At 37.1% G+C, this 18,123-nt stretch overlaps 1 protein-coding gene across 1 annotated transcript; it reads right to left on the reverse strand.

Moving 5' to 3' along the window:
• Positions 1 to 435: 435 nt before the first annotated feature.
• Positions 436 to 14,909, reverse strand: LOC144450840 (arsenite methyltransferase-like). The gene is made up of 9 exons (XM_078141579.1): positions 14,654 to 14,909; positions 7,922 to 8,072; positions 7,518 to 7,653; positions 7,367 to 7,370; positions 6,969 to 7,126; positions 3,421 to 3,549; positions 2,723 to 2,862; positions 2,252 to 2,365; positions 436 to 882 (listed from the first exon to the last, which is right to left on the reverse strand). The coding sequence occupies exons 1-9, from the start codon at positions 14,833 to 14,835 to the stop codon at positions 838 to 840; spliced, it is 1,059 nt and encodes a 352-aa protein (XP_077997705.1). The 5' UTR covers positions 14,836 to 14,909; the 3' UTR covers positions 436 to 837.
• Between the last annotated feature and the right edge of the window lie 3,214 nt (positions 14,910 to 18,123).

The following is an 18,123-nucleotide window of genomic DNA, read 5'->3' on the forward strand; positions in this document are numbered from 1 at the left end:
GGTTCAACAAAAAATATGGATATACACTCAGGTCGTTCTACGTCACGACAACGCGTGTCTACACACTGGTTCTACTGTATTTGAAATATGAGTAAAAACGTTCAAAATTGTTATTGTTTTCCCATTTGTTTGCTTTGATATTACTGGCGCTGGTATAATTATGTTATTTTCCAATGTATTTCTTCATTTAGTCTCATGCACTAAAGGTTGTCACTACGAGTCACTAGACGAGAAGTGACAAAGACCCCTTAGGTCACTCATATTTTCCTTGGCTGAACGAAGAAAAATATTGGGGGATAACATCTAAATATATTCCAGTTAAGATTATTCAAATATCAATAGTTAATCATTTTACATGTTAATTAGATTATGATTTCATCTCAAGTAATACAGTAACAGGTTAAAATCGTGATCACTTTGGGGTGCTTTTTGTTTTAATTTTTAGAGTGTATGCGGACCCAAACATCAATTTGATTGGAGAAAGTATAGTATGTGCAAAGCTGCGCAATACAATTGCCAACAGGTGATTCAATACTGTTCAGAGAGTACAATATCACAAGTACATCACAAGTATATCACAAGTACAATATCACATTATACATAGCTATAATTTTTTTTTTAGAAAAAATATAGTTTCAAAAAAGTTTTAGTTGTAGCTAGTACACCCCTCCTCTACGTACATTATCTTTCGTAGAAACTGATTATAGAGTAGAAATGATTTCATTTATTGTTTTACTGTTAATACTACTACTAATATATAGATTGAGCGCTGACAATCGAATGTCCGCTGGTATAACCTGCCACATCAGTATATCGAGTCTGCAAATCCAGGTCCATTTATGAGTTTGTAACTGTGAAGTCAAACGGATTCGGGTTGTTTGGCTGTTGAATGAAACACAATACAAAGAATAGTTAAACATACATTGCGTTACAATAACTTTACGAAATACAAAAGTGTTTTAAATACTATAATTATGATACCTGCATTAGCTTGATAGTAACAATTTACACTAGGCAATTGCAAGTTTAAAGTGGCCATATGGATGAGAATTTGGTATTTATTTTGGATTTTTATTTCATAAAACAGCTTCACTATGTTTTTCTATTTGAAAAAATAATGTGAAAGAACATTGACCAAGTACGTGTTCATAACTCAATATATTGCAAAAAGATGCAAAAAGTGTAAAAAGTTTGTCATTGTACGTACAATAACACACATTTTACACATTGTTTAATGTTTTGCAGTTTATTGAGTTGCGAACATGAACTTGGTATATGTTATTTCACATTATTTGTTCAAGTAGAAAAACATAGTGAAGCTGTTTTATCAAATAAAAATCCAAAATAAATACCAAATTCCCATCCATATGGCCACTTTCAAAAAATCTGGTTCATGTACGTGCAGTGTATTAAATAACATATATATTTTGATACATGCCCTTATTGGTTAGCTAACATACATTCTTAGTGGGGTCAAATGAGGGCGCACAACTATCTACAATACAAACTTACAATAACTAGATCAGCAAGATCATGAAAATATTAAAAGGGAACGGTATCTCAAAATATCTTGCACCTGAAAACAAGTGACTACATATTGGCTAAAACACAGACAAGTAAGAAACAGTGAGGATCTAGCATCTTTCACAGACTCGCTGCTTTCACTAAATTGTTAGATTACTTTGACCATTTGTTGTACGTGAATCCAATTCCAGTCTCCTTGTGTGGAACGCTCTCCACGGTAAATGGTGACATGCAACCCAGTCACTGCGATACACATGCACACAGTGATTGCTGATATGGCAATGACATTGTCGCTAGCGCTGTGTGTAGGGTTTCGCATTGAGCAAACTATTAGTCTTAATTAACCATTGAGGGCGCACAATACAAAGAGAGTGGACTTGAGAACATAGCAAATGATCAAAGCTTGGAAGAATTGAAGCTGCTGTTACATTAAACACTAACACTAACGGACAATTTAGTTAAAGCAGTAAAACTTTCTTTCTTTCTTTATATTTCTTTATTCATTTATAAGCCATCCAAAAGCCATATTGCCCAATAACAGGAGGAAACCGTAGTACTTGGTACAGTCAAACTGAACGACGCACTTCTTACTTACAACATAGTAAATTTAATCAAACCGTGGTGATTATGATACTGTCTGCATTAGCTTGATAATTAATCATTGTCATCGAACACCGCGGCGGCAGTGGTAAGAGGCAATATATTGTTTATGAATATAAAAACTTACAGTATCCTTTGTTTTAGCAGGAGCTGTATCGACATCAAACTCAAAATGCTGTGAATATCTTGAAGATCGAAGGATTGTTGCCATCTCAGTTGTCACAGCAACCACTTCATCTTTCTGTTAGAATAGATATGAGCATATATTAAGGTATTATATTAGAGGTCAACAGAAATAGTGTTAATATATGTTTTTGACAATTATAAATGGCGATGTGATTACGCTGCCACTCTCTTTATAACTACCGATCGTGTCGTTCTCGACGTTTACACGGTAGGAGTCCAAGTCTTCAGTAATTACAGAGGGGGAGGAAGGGGGAATGAGGGGAGAGGTCATATTTTGTAAATCGGTTCTTGGGGAGGGCCACATTTAAGCACTTGCATCTTCATCATTTGATCGAATGTCTGAACGAATAAAAGTATAATATCGAGGACTAAAAGTACAACTTCTGTTTTAAAGTTATTTGCTTGTACAAACCTTAAAGCTGTTGTTAGCATCTATGACAAGTGATTCGCTGTTATCAAGGATAGTTCCTTTGTAAACTACGCTTGATCCAGTAGTCATCTTTTCAGGCAACTTGAAAAGGCGATAGGTTCCGGATGCGTATTGGGTCTCTCCTGGATTAAGAAGATTACTTTGTATTTGGGAAAATAACGGGACAGAGGACTGGTGAGTGAATTATAACATCATGAATCAACAAGTCAGGTTTTGTTTCAAATTTATTGATCGACCCAATTCACCATTAAGCAAATCAAACACCATCAATGCAACCAACAGTTTCTTTAATCAATCAATCAATCAATCAATCAATCAATCAATCAATCAATCAATCAATCAATCAATCAGTCAGTCAGTCAGTCAGTCAGTCAGTCAAGCAAGCAATCGATCAATAGCCAACCAGCCAGCCAGCCATCTAACCAATCAAGCAATATATTACTCAACCAACAAACCAACCAACCAACCAACCAACCAATCAATCAACCAATCAATCAATCAATCAATCAATCAATCAATCAATCAGGCACTTATAAGGTAAATCAAATTTATATTTTACATATATAAGCTGAGCTGCTGTACAAATAAAATCGCAATTGAAGGAGGTACGTTGTTCTATCGAGTCATATATAGCCTTGAGGGCACCCAGGTAAAGATTCAATAGTCGTACTTTTACTAACCTACTATTTTACGCAATTCCTCATTTACTTTTACAACTGCGGACGTCACAAGGCGTGGAGGACTGAAACCAACTTCTTTTGCAATTACCGCCAAGTCTTTCCAATACAAAGCACCAGACAAACCTTCTCCTTTAGTTATAAAAAAGAAGTTAAACGGTTAACTCGAAATCCCATGGCCAAGGAATAATATATGTAACTAGAATTGACGAAACGAATGGAACCGTCCGTGGATTATCGAAATAGATACATGGAAGGATAGATAATATAACAGCTGGCCAGTTTTACAACAAGTGTACGTGGTCGTCATTTTGCAGGGGTCGCGAAATCCAACAACATGCATATTCACCGTGGTGTCTGGTATTTGTGCCAGATTTAGTTGAAATTGAGTTGCGGCCATGGGTGTATAATTATGGCTGTCAATTGATGGACGGGAAGTATAGACAGACATTTTTGACAGAAATGTTTTATGAAATATTGTTGAATTTTGACAAAAATTAAAATGAGCTTGTTTAACTTTGCACATATGTATAATGCACCAGTGCCTCTTCATAATTATACAACAAAAATCATTGTGTGTATGCTAACGTTAAAATGCCAGTAAAAAATGGGACACCACCCCCCACCCCATCAAAAGCTAACCTGATGACCTTTTCATCATGTACGAGTTAAAACGTATGTATGAAGATGTACACGAACGTCCCGTTCGAAATATTCCTGATAAACCTGACTTTATCACGGTTACTACAAAAGATTTTGTAGTAATCGTAACTTTATCGATCAGAGCTGACTGCGCCCTCAGCCTACCTCAGAGCGGAAGAATATTTGCTCAGAGCAAAGTAGTGCGCTATATTTATGCTTATTACATTTACTTGTGACCACGTCTACGTAATTCCCTACTGAAAACGTATTTACAAATACATTTTAGACTTATTAGCACATCATGTATATTTAAGTTTGTTAAACAAGACAGACGACGACAGAGTTTGACTTGCAGTGATACATTCAAAAAAGAGTGTTCGGTCTTGCCATCATGTGGGACGACATAGTTGAGTGTGTACGCAGTAATGATGGCGAGTTGCGGACTATTTTCATGGATACAACGTAGCATCCTAGTTCCTACGCATGCTACAAATCTTCTAGCAGTTATACGGGGATGCCAGTGCTTTACCTACTTTATAAATATAAGAGTCACTTGGTGTCTGTGTTTAAAGACAGGTCGTTTGTCGTTTATTTGTTTCAGTATTAGCGTAACCTTGAATTGTCCGCCATTTTCGGCATTGCATATCTGTATGTGCACTTCACACAGAGATATGTTTAATATCTGACTACATGTTCACTAAGAATGAAATACCATCAAGATTGCGATCGGTTCAGATTGTAAAATGAAACATTTGGGTGAAATCATCTGAGGTAGTATCTGAGCGCTGTGCGCGACCTCTGTAACAGAGGCCTCTGACCTCTGTCTGAGAAGTCAACTCTACCAGATCAGTACTACTATACATGTTGATCCACTGAACAAAGCATGCAGTATACGTACCTCGCCACATGATAAATGGCACTGCACGCACTGTGAGGCCTAAAAGCTATGCTACTAGATGTTTTTATTGATTGTAGGTACAATAATAGAACCCCTCATTGAAATCGTATAATGATACCATGAATACTTCTTTCATGGGGAGACAATGTAGATAGTTTTTATACAACTTGTATAATTTATTGCAATTTGGCAGGACGCTACTATACTGATACAGGGATGTATAATGGCCGGGGGTTCCATTGGGAATGAATACATGTGTCGGAAACTCCTAGACCCCTAGTCGATAGTCCTGCTTGCAAATTGTGCACCATTTTGCTCGCATATGGCAACAATGTGTATCATGCAAACCAGTGAATTCGAAGGCAAAAGGGGTTCATATCCCAAGCTGAAAGATGGTGATATTGAATAACAGAACCTTTGAAAAGGTCTTCCGTGACATACCGAGCACTAAAGGAAAAAATAGCGGAGTATGGTGATATTACCAAAGATGTTTCTATCGGTACATTCGGATGAATGTTGAGAACTTGATTATAAGGTATACTAGGAGGTGGTATGTCGTACGGTCATGTCCCATTGAAGAAGTATTTTTTTCACTGTCTATTGTCCACGACCAGTCGCACAATCACGGCCCAGTGAAGAAGAAGTATTTTTTTTCACTGTCGATTCTTCACAACTGGTCATAAGTTTGTAGCCCCATTTTTAAATACGAGAAGTAGCTTTTTCACTTTTTCCCCCCACGATCGGTCGTACGGTTTGTAGTAAGTATCATTGTTGTTTTTCTTGTATTATAAATGCCAAAAATGGTTGAGCATCGATGAGCAAATGATTGACCTAGTGCTTTGACCCCATCAATCACCCTCTAGCTCTGGTGACACTGCTGACCTATCGAGTGATATGCTTCCAAAACGACATAGAATCAATTTGTACAGCAGATATGGTTACCATAGTAACAAAGCAAAAACCCAAACAAAGTACTTCATTTAATGGCCATAGTTTTGAAATAGTGCAATTAAAGTTTCCAAGTGTCATGTCAGTTTGATTTCGAGCAGTCGAAATCAAAGCAACTTAGGAGAAAATGAAAGAAATTATTTTTGCTTGTTTGTGCGTGTGTGTGGGGGGGGGGGGAGGGGCGGGCGTATTCAACTTGGATGATTTGTGTAGAAGCAGACATTTATGACCCGGGGGTATCTCAGGTAGAAAGTCGTGGATGTATTCAGACGTTACGGTTAATCGTGCAATAGTTCGCAAACTCGTGTATTCGGCCTTTTTTATGGCCTCGATGTAGTTTAGAAGTTTCGAATCAATGTTTTAAAAGGTTTTTCCCTTGTTGGTGTTCTATTCTGGTAACTCCTTAGAATCGCCACCATGCACCATGCTACCTCAATCCGCCTTAAACGATGACATTTACTAGACTGAGAGATGAAATTCTAGCTTCAGACACTAGGCGTGTTGTTATCTTTTTGATATGGCCGACTCCAACTTTTCTGTTTCACACGTCAATGTTTTTGCTTGACCAGCAATATAGGGAGTGTGGTTGTTGATACATTTCATCAAGTCTAAAATTTATAAGACAGTTCATGGTAGTAAAGCTAATTTTCTTCGCAAGGACGAAATTATCTTCCGTTCACCCTAAATATCCAATTCAAGAGTATGTACAGCGATCGAAAAACATAACACTTCACTTCACTTCACTTCACTTCCAAACACGGGTTTGTTTCGCGTTCGAATGTTGACAAGAGCGTTTCAGTCTGCGCCGACAGTTGTGTCATTGACGTAATTTGAATTTGACACCTCCTACCTAAATGAAACAGGACATGGAATGGAGTAGAATTGGCTGCCGAGGGACACTGATACATGTATGGGCAGACAGTGTCCCCTTCCACCCTCCCTGGCGTGTCCCTTTCAAAATGTGTGATCTTACACACCAGTATAAAGTACAAGACATTTCTAGTAGGTTTATATCCACTGAGTTTTGGACTTTTCTCTTAACACAAAGAGAAGAATTGCATACCCCACAGGACTTCATCTTCTGAGTTTCTTATTTCATCAGGTAGAGGTCGGTCTGCATACATATCACTGAAGTAAAGTTCACCACCAGGCTTCAAAACACGATAGGCTTCACGTAGTACAGCTGGTTTATCAAAAGACAGGCAAATGGCACAGTTTGAGCTGTAAGAAAGCAGGAAAGGACATTCTAAGTGAAGTTTAATTAGTTCTTTAATGCTTATCTAATTTTCCTTTCAGCTTCAGGACTGAAATAGCAATACAGTATTACACCAAGGGAAGATAATTCAAATGAACACACAAACACACACACACACACACACACACACATACACACACATATGCCTATATATATATATATACATACATACATACATACATACATACACACACACACACACACACACTACTTGCTTACTAATACTTACTTCAAGCTATCTGCAGATACTTACTATGTACAAAAGAATTTGAATCACTATGATTTGTAGAGATATACAATCTAGAATTTGTTGATCAACTATAAAATATAACTAAGATATACTTATACATACATGACTATATATGTCATATCTGCTGTCGCTGATGCCAGCATCCTTCAGTTTTTCCATTTTCCCAAGAACGAAGTCAATATTGCTTTCCTCATGTCCAAACTTTTCTCTGTGGTATTCCTTGTACTTGTTGGAAAATGTAATCTTTAAAGAAAGCAAAAACACTAAGGTGTATGTAGAGAAATGGTAAATAACGTGGGTGTACTAGATTACTTGAGTTTATCTAAACTCTTCCTTTGATATGAGTGTTTCACCAAAATGGTCAATTCTGCAGTCAATGCAATATTGGACATTGGGACACTTGGTTCTTTTACATGATAGCATCCCTAAAGTGACGAAATTAGTGTTCAAATTTGAATCGTATGCATGAATCAAGAGATCGCCATAAACTATACAATAAATATATGATTACCTGTTCTTCTGTGATGTCAATTCCGGTTATATTACCATTTGGACCCACTAGCTTACTTGCAATAAAGCAATCTCTTCCGGCTCCGCTGCCGAGATCAAGAATACTACAGCCTTCCAGACAACTTGGAATGCACAAACCACATCCGTAGTTCCTGCACAAAGTAAATCTCTTGTAAGTTGTTGTCTATTAAATATGAATGTATGTTCTAGTCTTCTGTTTGTTGAGATTATTCCCTGAGTTACTCATTGCATATCAGTCGCTTTCTCTGAAAGGTATTGTCGAGTTACATATGACACCTGGCCTTTTTTTAAATGGCTGAAAAACTTGGCTCACACTTGAAGGGTCCCCACACCAGTTTCTCTATGTCAGCGCTCTTACACTTTTCATCTCCCGGCAAGTTTTAGTGAAAATCCATTGTTTTAAATTTCACATGATCATTGGTTGACGTTATTTATACTATCTTGTTGACATTCAGACCTGTGATGAATTAAAGCAGTTAGGGGATTTCGGGGGGGGGGGGGGTTTCGAGAAAAAAAATTGTCGCCGTCCCAAAGTAGGAAAAAAAATATGCTGACCAACTCAAAACAGAAAAAAAAAATTGTTACCAGGGTATGAACTTAACAAGAAAATTGTGTTGTGTTGACACTAGTTACAACTGTCAAATTCCAAGGAACATGTGTTTCTGGCGCCACCACGTACCGTGGCACCTAAACACTCAAAATTTCTTGTCAAAGGTTTATGTTAACTGTTAGCAAACTGTGTGAAATAAATAAAACGAGGCGGTTCAACTGGTCTCCGATCTTCAATCTGATCTTTATTTCTATTTAAAACACCAATGTTTCGGCGACGCACAAGTCGCCTTCCTCAAGGTAAGCACTTAGAAGGAGCAGGCGAAAGACGCTCTGTCTGGGCTGAAGTGCTGAGTTGGAGTCAAACCCTGAAACAAACCAAAACACTACCATAAATCAAATTACTACGAATACTGACCTGATTTAGTACCTTGAATTAATCTTGTAATTTTTCATAATAATACATTTTTAAAAATAATATGGCATTCAACAATATACTTTGGGATTTTTCTTAGTGTTAGTTTTCTGAATTCATATTTTAATCGTGATCAGGAAAGGGTATTCTTATCACCTTGACATGTTGAAATAACACCAGATAGCACTTTTTTAGTCCTTAATTTCAAAACCTTCTAGCTAGGGGAGGGGGAACCACACTCCTGTACCTTCCCCACTTGGCTCCCTCAGATTTCTATTCAGTTTTACTGCCTACTTCCTGTACCCACCCCCACTCTGCTCTATTGTATTTTGATTAAAAAAAGTGTTGTTTCCAACTTGACATGTTAGCCTCACAAAGCATTCTTTTAGTTCTTCAATTTCAAAAGTTTCTAGGGGTACCCATTCCCACACTGCTCCCGTGTATTGTGATTCAAATTTTAACTCGAGTCATATTGATACAACCTCAACATGTTAAAATAATACCAAAAAGCATTCTTTCTTTTAGAACTTGAATTTCAAAAATCTCCAGGGTCAAGAGGGGAACCCCTCTTCCGTACTCTCCCCCACTTGGCTCCCTCAAACTTCTATTCTCTCTCTCTATATATATATATAGTTTTGTTTTGGGGCTTGGGGGGGGGGGGGAGTAATTGCTGTACCCCTACTTGGCAAAACAAAAAATTGCTGTGTAGTTGCTCTCGGAAAAAATATTTGCTTTCATATGGTGGTTGAAAAAATAATTTGTTGTTGGTCCAAATCCCCCAGCCCCTCTCCCCGAAATCAAATAGTTTACCCCTTATATGAGATAAAAACCTGCCTCGAGTTGTACGTAGTGTAGATTAGGCGTTTCCTGTCAAGGTAATGCATGAATCAGCAGAATTACCACTTTACAGGGTCAGCACAGTGATGACCCCCCAGATAGTATCCACAGTGCCAGCATAGTATTGCGTCCCAAATAGTATCCACCGGGTCACCGGGTCGCTCACCACAGTGATGACCCTCTGACAGTATATACACGTTCATCGCTATGATGGCCCTCTACTGTATTTACAATGTCTTCACAGCGATTGCCTTCTACAATATTTACAGGCTCATAACAGTAATGAGATCCTGACATTGTGTAGAGGATATACCAGAGATGATACTACAGTAATAATTTATAGTTAGTATTTGCAGTATAGATAGTGAAAAAGTTCACTGTCATTATATAGTTAGTATTTACAGTATATATATGTTGAAAAAAGTTCACTTTCACTGTCATTATAGTTAGTATTTGCACTAGATAGTGTAGAAGTTCACTGTCATTATATAGTTAATATTTGCAGTATAGATAGTGTAGAAGTTTACTTTCACTCATAATTTATAGTTAGTATTTGCAGTATATATAGTGAAAAAATTCATTTTCACTATCATTATAGTCAGTATTTGCACTAGATAGCGTAGAAGTTCACTTTCACTGTCACATTTAAGATACTGGTATTTTTGGACCAAAACAACAAGTGCATTTCAACTCTTACGTTGATGTATTATTTCATATGTGCAATTTGAAGGATTTTGAAAATCAGACAATTGTTTGTTACATGTGTTAATTTGTTAACAACTTTGGTGTTTTTGTTGTTGTTATTGTTGAAAAAGGCTGACCAACTATTAAAAGGTTAATGTTCCCATGTATGAGGAGTCATGAAATCAATTTATTTTTCAGGTACCCCTCCTCCATGACTCACATAATTTTTTCAGATACCACCCACACTATGCATATTTTTTCGAGTACCCCTCAAATCCCCCCCCCTACAATATTTTGTGAAAGTAGCCTTATTCTAGATGTTTCACCATTGTGGGTTGATACAAGTCATTTTTCTCCCTTCTTGACCTCAATTCAATCCTTCTCTTCTGTCCCTTCTTCTTAGCAAGCCATGTAATGTATGTATTGTTGTCATGTACTGTTTTCCTTTGTAAAATAATTTCTTTAATTTTAAAAACTACCGCCAATGTCATGGTAGCACAAGTGTAAAGTTTTTTAAAATGTTTATCCATATGCTAGTCCATGCTAACATTAGGTGTTCATTTGCTGAATGACTATCCAGTTACCTATCCAACAATGTTGCTATCTTTGTGATATACGAGATCATTTGGCTGTTGTTATGGGCGTGGTCCTGTTGCTAGGCACATTTGCATACATTTTTAATGTTTATTCATTTGTCTTTCAATTCCTGTTATCTTTGCAATATACATGATTATTTGGCTGTTACTATGGGTGTGGTTTTGTTGCTAGGCAAATTTACATACATTTTGGGAATGTTTACTCAATTGTCTATTAATCCCCGTTGTTATCTTTGCATGATTATTTGGCTGTTGCTGTGGGCATGGTCTTGTTGCTAAGCAAATTTAAATACATTTTTGAATGTTTATTCAATTGTCTATTAATCCTGTTGTTATCTTTGAAGAAAATGTGATCATTTGGCTGGTGCTATGGGCGTGGTCTTGTTGCTAGGGATATTTGCATACATTTTTGAATGTTTACTCACTTGCCTACCAGACGATGTTGTTATTTGAGCAAAATATACTGCCATTCGGTTGTTGCTAAGGGCGTGGTCATGGTTGCTAGTACGAATTGTCCCAAAGTATTTTGAAAAAAATCTGCAGAATAAGACTTCTAGAAACATCTCACCAAGTTTCAGTCTCATTGACCAAGTACTTTTTGAGAAATAAATTTTTGACCCAAATTCACATTTTTACACCTAATTTGCATATTATTGTTGAGATCATTATATTCTTAATATTCCTTCATCTATACACCCACAGATGCATCCCTGTTAAATTTCAGCTCAACCTGCTGAGTAGTCGTGGAATTATAGGTTTTTGACCAAAAAGACACATTTTAGCCCTAATTTACTAAGGAAATCATCATGTCATGAACAAATCTTAATTTACTCACATCTAAGAATATTCCCATCAAATTTCTTGCTAATCTGCCCAGTAATTTTGGAGTTTAAGTTTTTTGACCAAAAGTCACATTTTTTTTACCCAAAACCCATATCTCTGATGCAATCATTTGAACAATTTCCCAACTAGACACCAAAGGTAACATGACCACCAAATATCAAAGCAATCGGTCCTACAGTTTTTGACTTTTAAACACTGTCAATTTGAACCGGTTCTTTATCTGCGCAGAATCGGCCATAAATCCCTGGTCTTGCGGCTGTTCATGAAACATATAGATAATAAGTACTTAACATGATACATATACAAAACGAGACCTATCAGTTAATGATTGAAGGCATACAGATCTTTATCGTAAGACCACACTAAATATAGTGGTCTGAGCTCTACAGTATAGTTAAGTCATTTGAAATATGACATGTTTAACTGCACTTACTTGGCGGTGACATCAGCATGGATTTCTGTCATAGCTTTGCGGATAGACGGTGTTGTCTTTGTTGTTGGTCTTGGACATGTTAAACTTGTTTTGAAATCTTCTATAGATGTGATTCTCTTGCCATAGTAATCTTGTACATTGCGGATGACTGTCTCCTCACAGTTGCTGCTCTCCATTGCCATGATTGAAATGTATCATGTGATATAGTATGCTTCCACGGTAAAGTGTGTAACATACGCCGCGTCGGGCGCCCTCAGCCGTAGGTTACCCAGACTCACGTCGTTAATCGGGCTAAACACTCGATTGTAGGAGTTAAGCAAGGCTGTAATCTTTGCCCTACACTACTCAATATTTTCATTAGTGAGAACATTTTAGATTAACTTCTTGTATAAACTATCTATGAAGATTACCATAACGAAACCTTCAAGTTCACTTTTGCCCCAAAGTGCAATACAAGTGAAGCACTGATTGTGAAACAGCAAAGCATTTACACGACATGTTCTGTAACTAGTGTGGTAGCTCGATAATAAATGTATATGTATATGTATAGCTATGTTTGAACTAATAAGTAATATTAAAGAATTCATGTAAGAAACAGGGATAAGAACAAATATTTACATGTACCACATTTCAGACAAGGCTATAAGTTATTGTAGAAAAGGATCTTTTTCTTCCATCACAATAAAAAACACATTGACCCCCTATCCACAATTTTCAAAACAGCATGACCCCCTGCCAATTTCAAAAACAGGGTGACCCCCCCCCACTACAAATCCACTGCCCCCCCCCCCCCCGGCCGAAGAAACTGCAAAATTATATACTTTAAATTTGCTAAATCGTTATAATACCATTTACCCTCCCCTCAGCAATTGTATCAATTTCTTATGTCGATGCATGTTTACCTACTCATCTCTCTCTCTCTCTCTCTCTCTCTCTCTCTCTCTCTCTCTCTCTCTCTCTCTCTCTCTCTCTCTCTCTCTCTCTCTCTCTCTCTCTCTCTCTCTGTTTTATACTTCAACTTTGAGCACTGTTTTCACTTTGGATTAATATGTTGGGCTGGAAATATTACTAAACAAGACAAAGACAGACTTGACAAAATCATCAGAAAAGCAGCTGGGGTGGTTGGTAAAAAACAGACTAACACTGACAACATATACCACAGACAAATTACAGACAGACTGGGAACAATATTAGCTGACGACACACATCCACTTAGGCCAGAACTTGACAGTCGACGTATAGAAAGAAGCGACAGACTCAGACTACCACGCACCAGAACAACACGCTATAAGCAATCATTCATTCCTGCAGCAATTAAATTACACAACCAACATACAGACAGACCTCGACTCTAGCCCTACATTCTCACATGTCTAGCTGTGGCCACTCTTTTTTAACGCCTACGACTCTTTTGGAGTTATCGTCGTTCTTTTATCCTGGTTATGTACGTGTTTTGATGGTGAAAGTCTTGTATTTATGTACTCGTTTTATTGTACACTGAAGTCTTGTAAGTCGACGTATAGATAGAAGCGGCAGACTCAGACTACCACGCACCAGAACAACACGCTATAAGCAATCATTCATTCCTGCAGCAATTAAATTACACAACCAACATACAGACAGACCTCGACTCTAGCCCTACATTCTCACATGTCTAGCTGTGGCCACTCTTTTTTAACGCCTACGACTCTTTTGGAGTTATCGTCGTTCTTTTATCCTGGTTATGTACGTGTTTTGATGGTGAAAGTCTTGTATTTATGTACTCGTTTTATTGTACACTGAAGTCTTGTAAGTCGACGTATAGATAGAAGCGGCAGACTCAGACTACCACGCACCAGAACAACACGCTATAAGCAACCATTCATTCCTGCAGCAATTAAATTACACAACCAACAGACATACATACATACATACATACATACATACATACATACATACATACATACAGACAGACAGACAGACAGACAGACAGACAGACATACCTCGACTCTAGCCCTACATTCTCACATGTCTAGCTGTGGCCACTCTATTTTAACGCCTATTCTTTTTGAGTTATCGTCGTTCTTTTATCCTGGTTATGTACGTGTTTTGACTGTGAAAGTCTTTTATTTATGTACTCGTATTATTAAACACTGTCAATTTGAACCGGCTCTTTATCTGCGCAGAATCGGCCATAACTCCCTGGTCTGGCGGCTGTTCATGAAACGTAATTTATTAAATAATAAGTACTTAACATGATACATATACAAAACGAGACCTAACATGAATGATTGAAAACATACTCTAAATATTGGTCTGAGCTCTAAAGTATAGTTTTAAGTCATTTGAACTGTGGACATGTTTAACTGCACTTACTTGGCGGTGACATCAGCATGGATTTCTGTCATTGCTTTGCAGATAGACGGTGTTGTCTTTGTTGTTGGTCTTGGACATGTTGCACTTGTTTTGAAATCTTCTGTAGATGTGATTCTCTTTCCATAGTAATCTTGTACATTGCGGATGACTGTCTCCTCACAGTTGCTGCTCTCCATTGCCATGATTGAAATGTACCATGTGATATATTGTGCAGACACAGACAACTCTCAATTGTCTGTGGTGTAACATACGCCGCGCCAGGCGCCCTCACCCAAAGGTTAACGAGACTCACTACACGTCGTTAATACATTATAGGGCTAAACACTCGATTGTAGGGCAAGGCTGTAACCTTATCGTCTATAAGCCCTACACTATTCAATATTTTCATTTGTGACTTGCCACAAATTTTAGACTCAAACCTTTGTGACGCTCCTAATATCAATAATAAGTCAGTCAGCTGCCTACTTTATGCTGATGACATCAAAGCAAGGTTTACAAGTGTCTTGACAAACTATCAAGCTACACACAAAAATGAAAACTCAAAGTTAACACTATGAAAACAAAAATTATAATATTCAATAAACCACAGGCTTAAAATTGAAAAAGGCCGTTACAATAAAATACCAGCAAAAAGTAGATTATTTTATGCAATTTCACACAAATAGAAGACGAAAAACACTTTGTTCTACAATGTCCCATTTATGATTTACACAGGCAAGACCTATTTAATGAAGCTGATATATATATTGGTAATTATAGAAACTTACCAGAAGAACAAAAATTTAAAGAAACAATATGAACAACACAAATCTGACTATTGCACTTGGCAAAGATAGCAAATAATATACAAAGAGACCACCATCTACAAAATAATTGTAATACGTAATAGAATATACATCTCCATAAATCTGTCTAATTACCATACATCATTTTTCTCTTTCTTTACACTGAATAGCTTTTGTAGTTCATTAGTTTTATTATGTAATGTAATGGTTCTTTGAAATAGTTTATTAGTTTTGTTATTATTTTCCTTTTATGTTTTGTACCATTAACAACTCCCCAGGGTTTTGTTATGTGTACTCAAATAAACGAGTAAATGATATACACCTACTTGCTTAGGTAGGGCGGAGATGCTGGTTAACCAAGAGTACTTTCAGGATAATCGACACAATGTATTATGTCTTACAGGTACCTGCGACTGTATACAGATGGTCACTGATGACAAGGTCAATATCACGCCTATTTCCTCGACGGACTTTGTGTCACCCCAAAACAAGGTGAACACAGACTATTTACCTTGGGATTGCACTGTTTCCCCGAGGGCTAGCCAAAGGTAAAATAGCCTGTGTTAATAATGTGTTGTGAGTGATACACATGGCGCGAAATGATTCATAAAACTGCATGTTACATAATTTCATAAACAAGTTTTTCATGACATGTGTGCTTTGTTTTGTTTGTACCAAATCATATTCAATTTGAAACTTGCATTCTTAAGATATAGCCTAGTTACTGAAAATCATTAATATAATATGTAAATAATTCATTGAAACATTAAAGCTATATTATCAACTTTATATGACACGTGCATTTTGTTATCATCAATGTATGTACCAAATTACTTAATTTTGAAGCATGCCTTCCTAAGATATAGCCTAATTACCTAAAACCATTAATTATGCAAATATATCATTAATATTCATTGTATTTACAAAACTTGGTCAGTTCTAGCAAGTACCCTAAAGAACATGTGCCCCAAATTTCGTTTGAATTGAGGCAGCCGTTTTTTAAGAAAACGGTGACATGGACAGACGGACGGACAGACACACACACACACATCCAGAAACACCTAAATTATAAGGGCCTTCCTTTACGGAAGATAAAAAGGGGGTCAAAACATTGGTACATATGTGTATACCCCTTACTGTGTGAATATCCCCTCCTCCGGGGGAGGGGCGCATTGATCGTATGACAGTGCAAGAAACTGAATAAATTATTCCAAACCCTGCTTTGCATCCAGGGACATCACAGTGGTGGTTAGGCATATTTTAAATTTGATTAATGGTATTCGCAACAACAATAGTAAAGCGTGAACAACGCGGAAACTTGGGGGTAACTTCAAGTTCGTGTCTGCTGTCTTTATGCAATTATTCAGGTACTCTTTTGGGACTACATAACGACCTACGAACAGCACTCCTAGCGGTCAATCCATAAAATCGGAATAAGCAATGATATACCAAAAACAAAAGACGATTCCACTACTCATCCAAACTTCTAGGAGGCGCAAATTGGAAGTCAAACTGGATATTCAATATAACTAATGAGGACGGGCGCTTAAGTTGCATGTATATTTCAATCAAGTGACATATATGATGTATACACGTTCGTCACATAGAACTTGAATTCGCGTCGATAAATTGTAATCATGTCATATCGTGTAACATATCAGTCACACTGTTTTCAGCGCCGATTATCAATTATTAATTTATTGACATTGAAATAAAATGTTATATCCATACATGTTATAAAATTCTAAATGTACCATCTGTTGATAATCACAACCTGCTTCATGTTAGTGTTCACTCGCTCTGATTGATATCATGTAGAAAGAATGAAATAAACAATTTAAAGGCAGTGCAACCAGACTGTAGACACAGACACGCAGAACCAATGTTTTGACGTCTATATTTGATTTGTGCATGGTGGCGTGACGAGGTAAATACATACATTCATTATAGTTCATTTCATTTAGATAAAATGTAGCAAGAAAAATGTATACATTCGACCTTGCTATTATAAATGTGCCGTTTCTTATCGGGTATATCAAACAGGGCCAATGCCAGCGAACACTAACATGAAACGGGCAGTTGATATCTAAAATTTAGTGTTACGGTATACAGACATTGATAGCGAGGCTCTCGTCTTACGGCTTCACAGTTTCATGTATTTTTCATGGAAACTCCGCATGATATTCGTAACCTCTATCAAATATAAATATGAATTTCTATTTCACGGGTGTTTGTTTAACCTCTAAATTTCGATGATCCGTGGTATTATTTTGATCAAAATGTGTTCGAAGAAATTATGTAGGACTGCTACACTACCATTGGAGAACATAGGAATTGATATATTATGCTGTATATCTAACGCTATTCACTCCCAAAGAAAAAAATATATATCCTATTCGTAATTAATGCGTGTGTAGGTTTCAGTCTCTGATATATTTTATATCACCAGATCAGAAATACTTGATGTGGGGAAAATTGGCCAGAAAACTACATCTGCTCGATTCCAACTATATTAAACCTCACAGGCCTATCTGCCGTTTATAAATATGAACAGCCACGTACGGTGCTTTTGTTTGCAGGGAAGCCAAACACAAGGTCTCAGTCTGTTAATACCCGTAGACAAGCTAAATCTCGTTCTCTATCTCACTTTTGACCTTCGCGACCTGCTTTGTTCAATCATAGATG

Source organism: Glandiceps talaboti, chromosome 20 (genome assembly GCF_964340395.1).
Source record: "Glandiceps talaboti chromosome 20, keGlaTala1.1, whole genome shotgun sequence".
Taxonomy (NCBI): domain Eukaryota; kingdom Metazoa; phylum Hemichordata; class Enteropneusta; family Spengelidae; genus Glandiceps; species Glandiceps talaboti.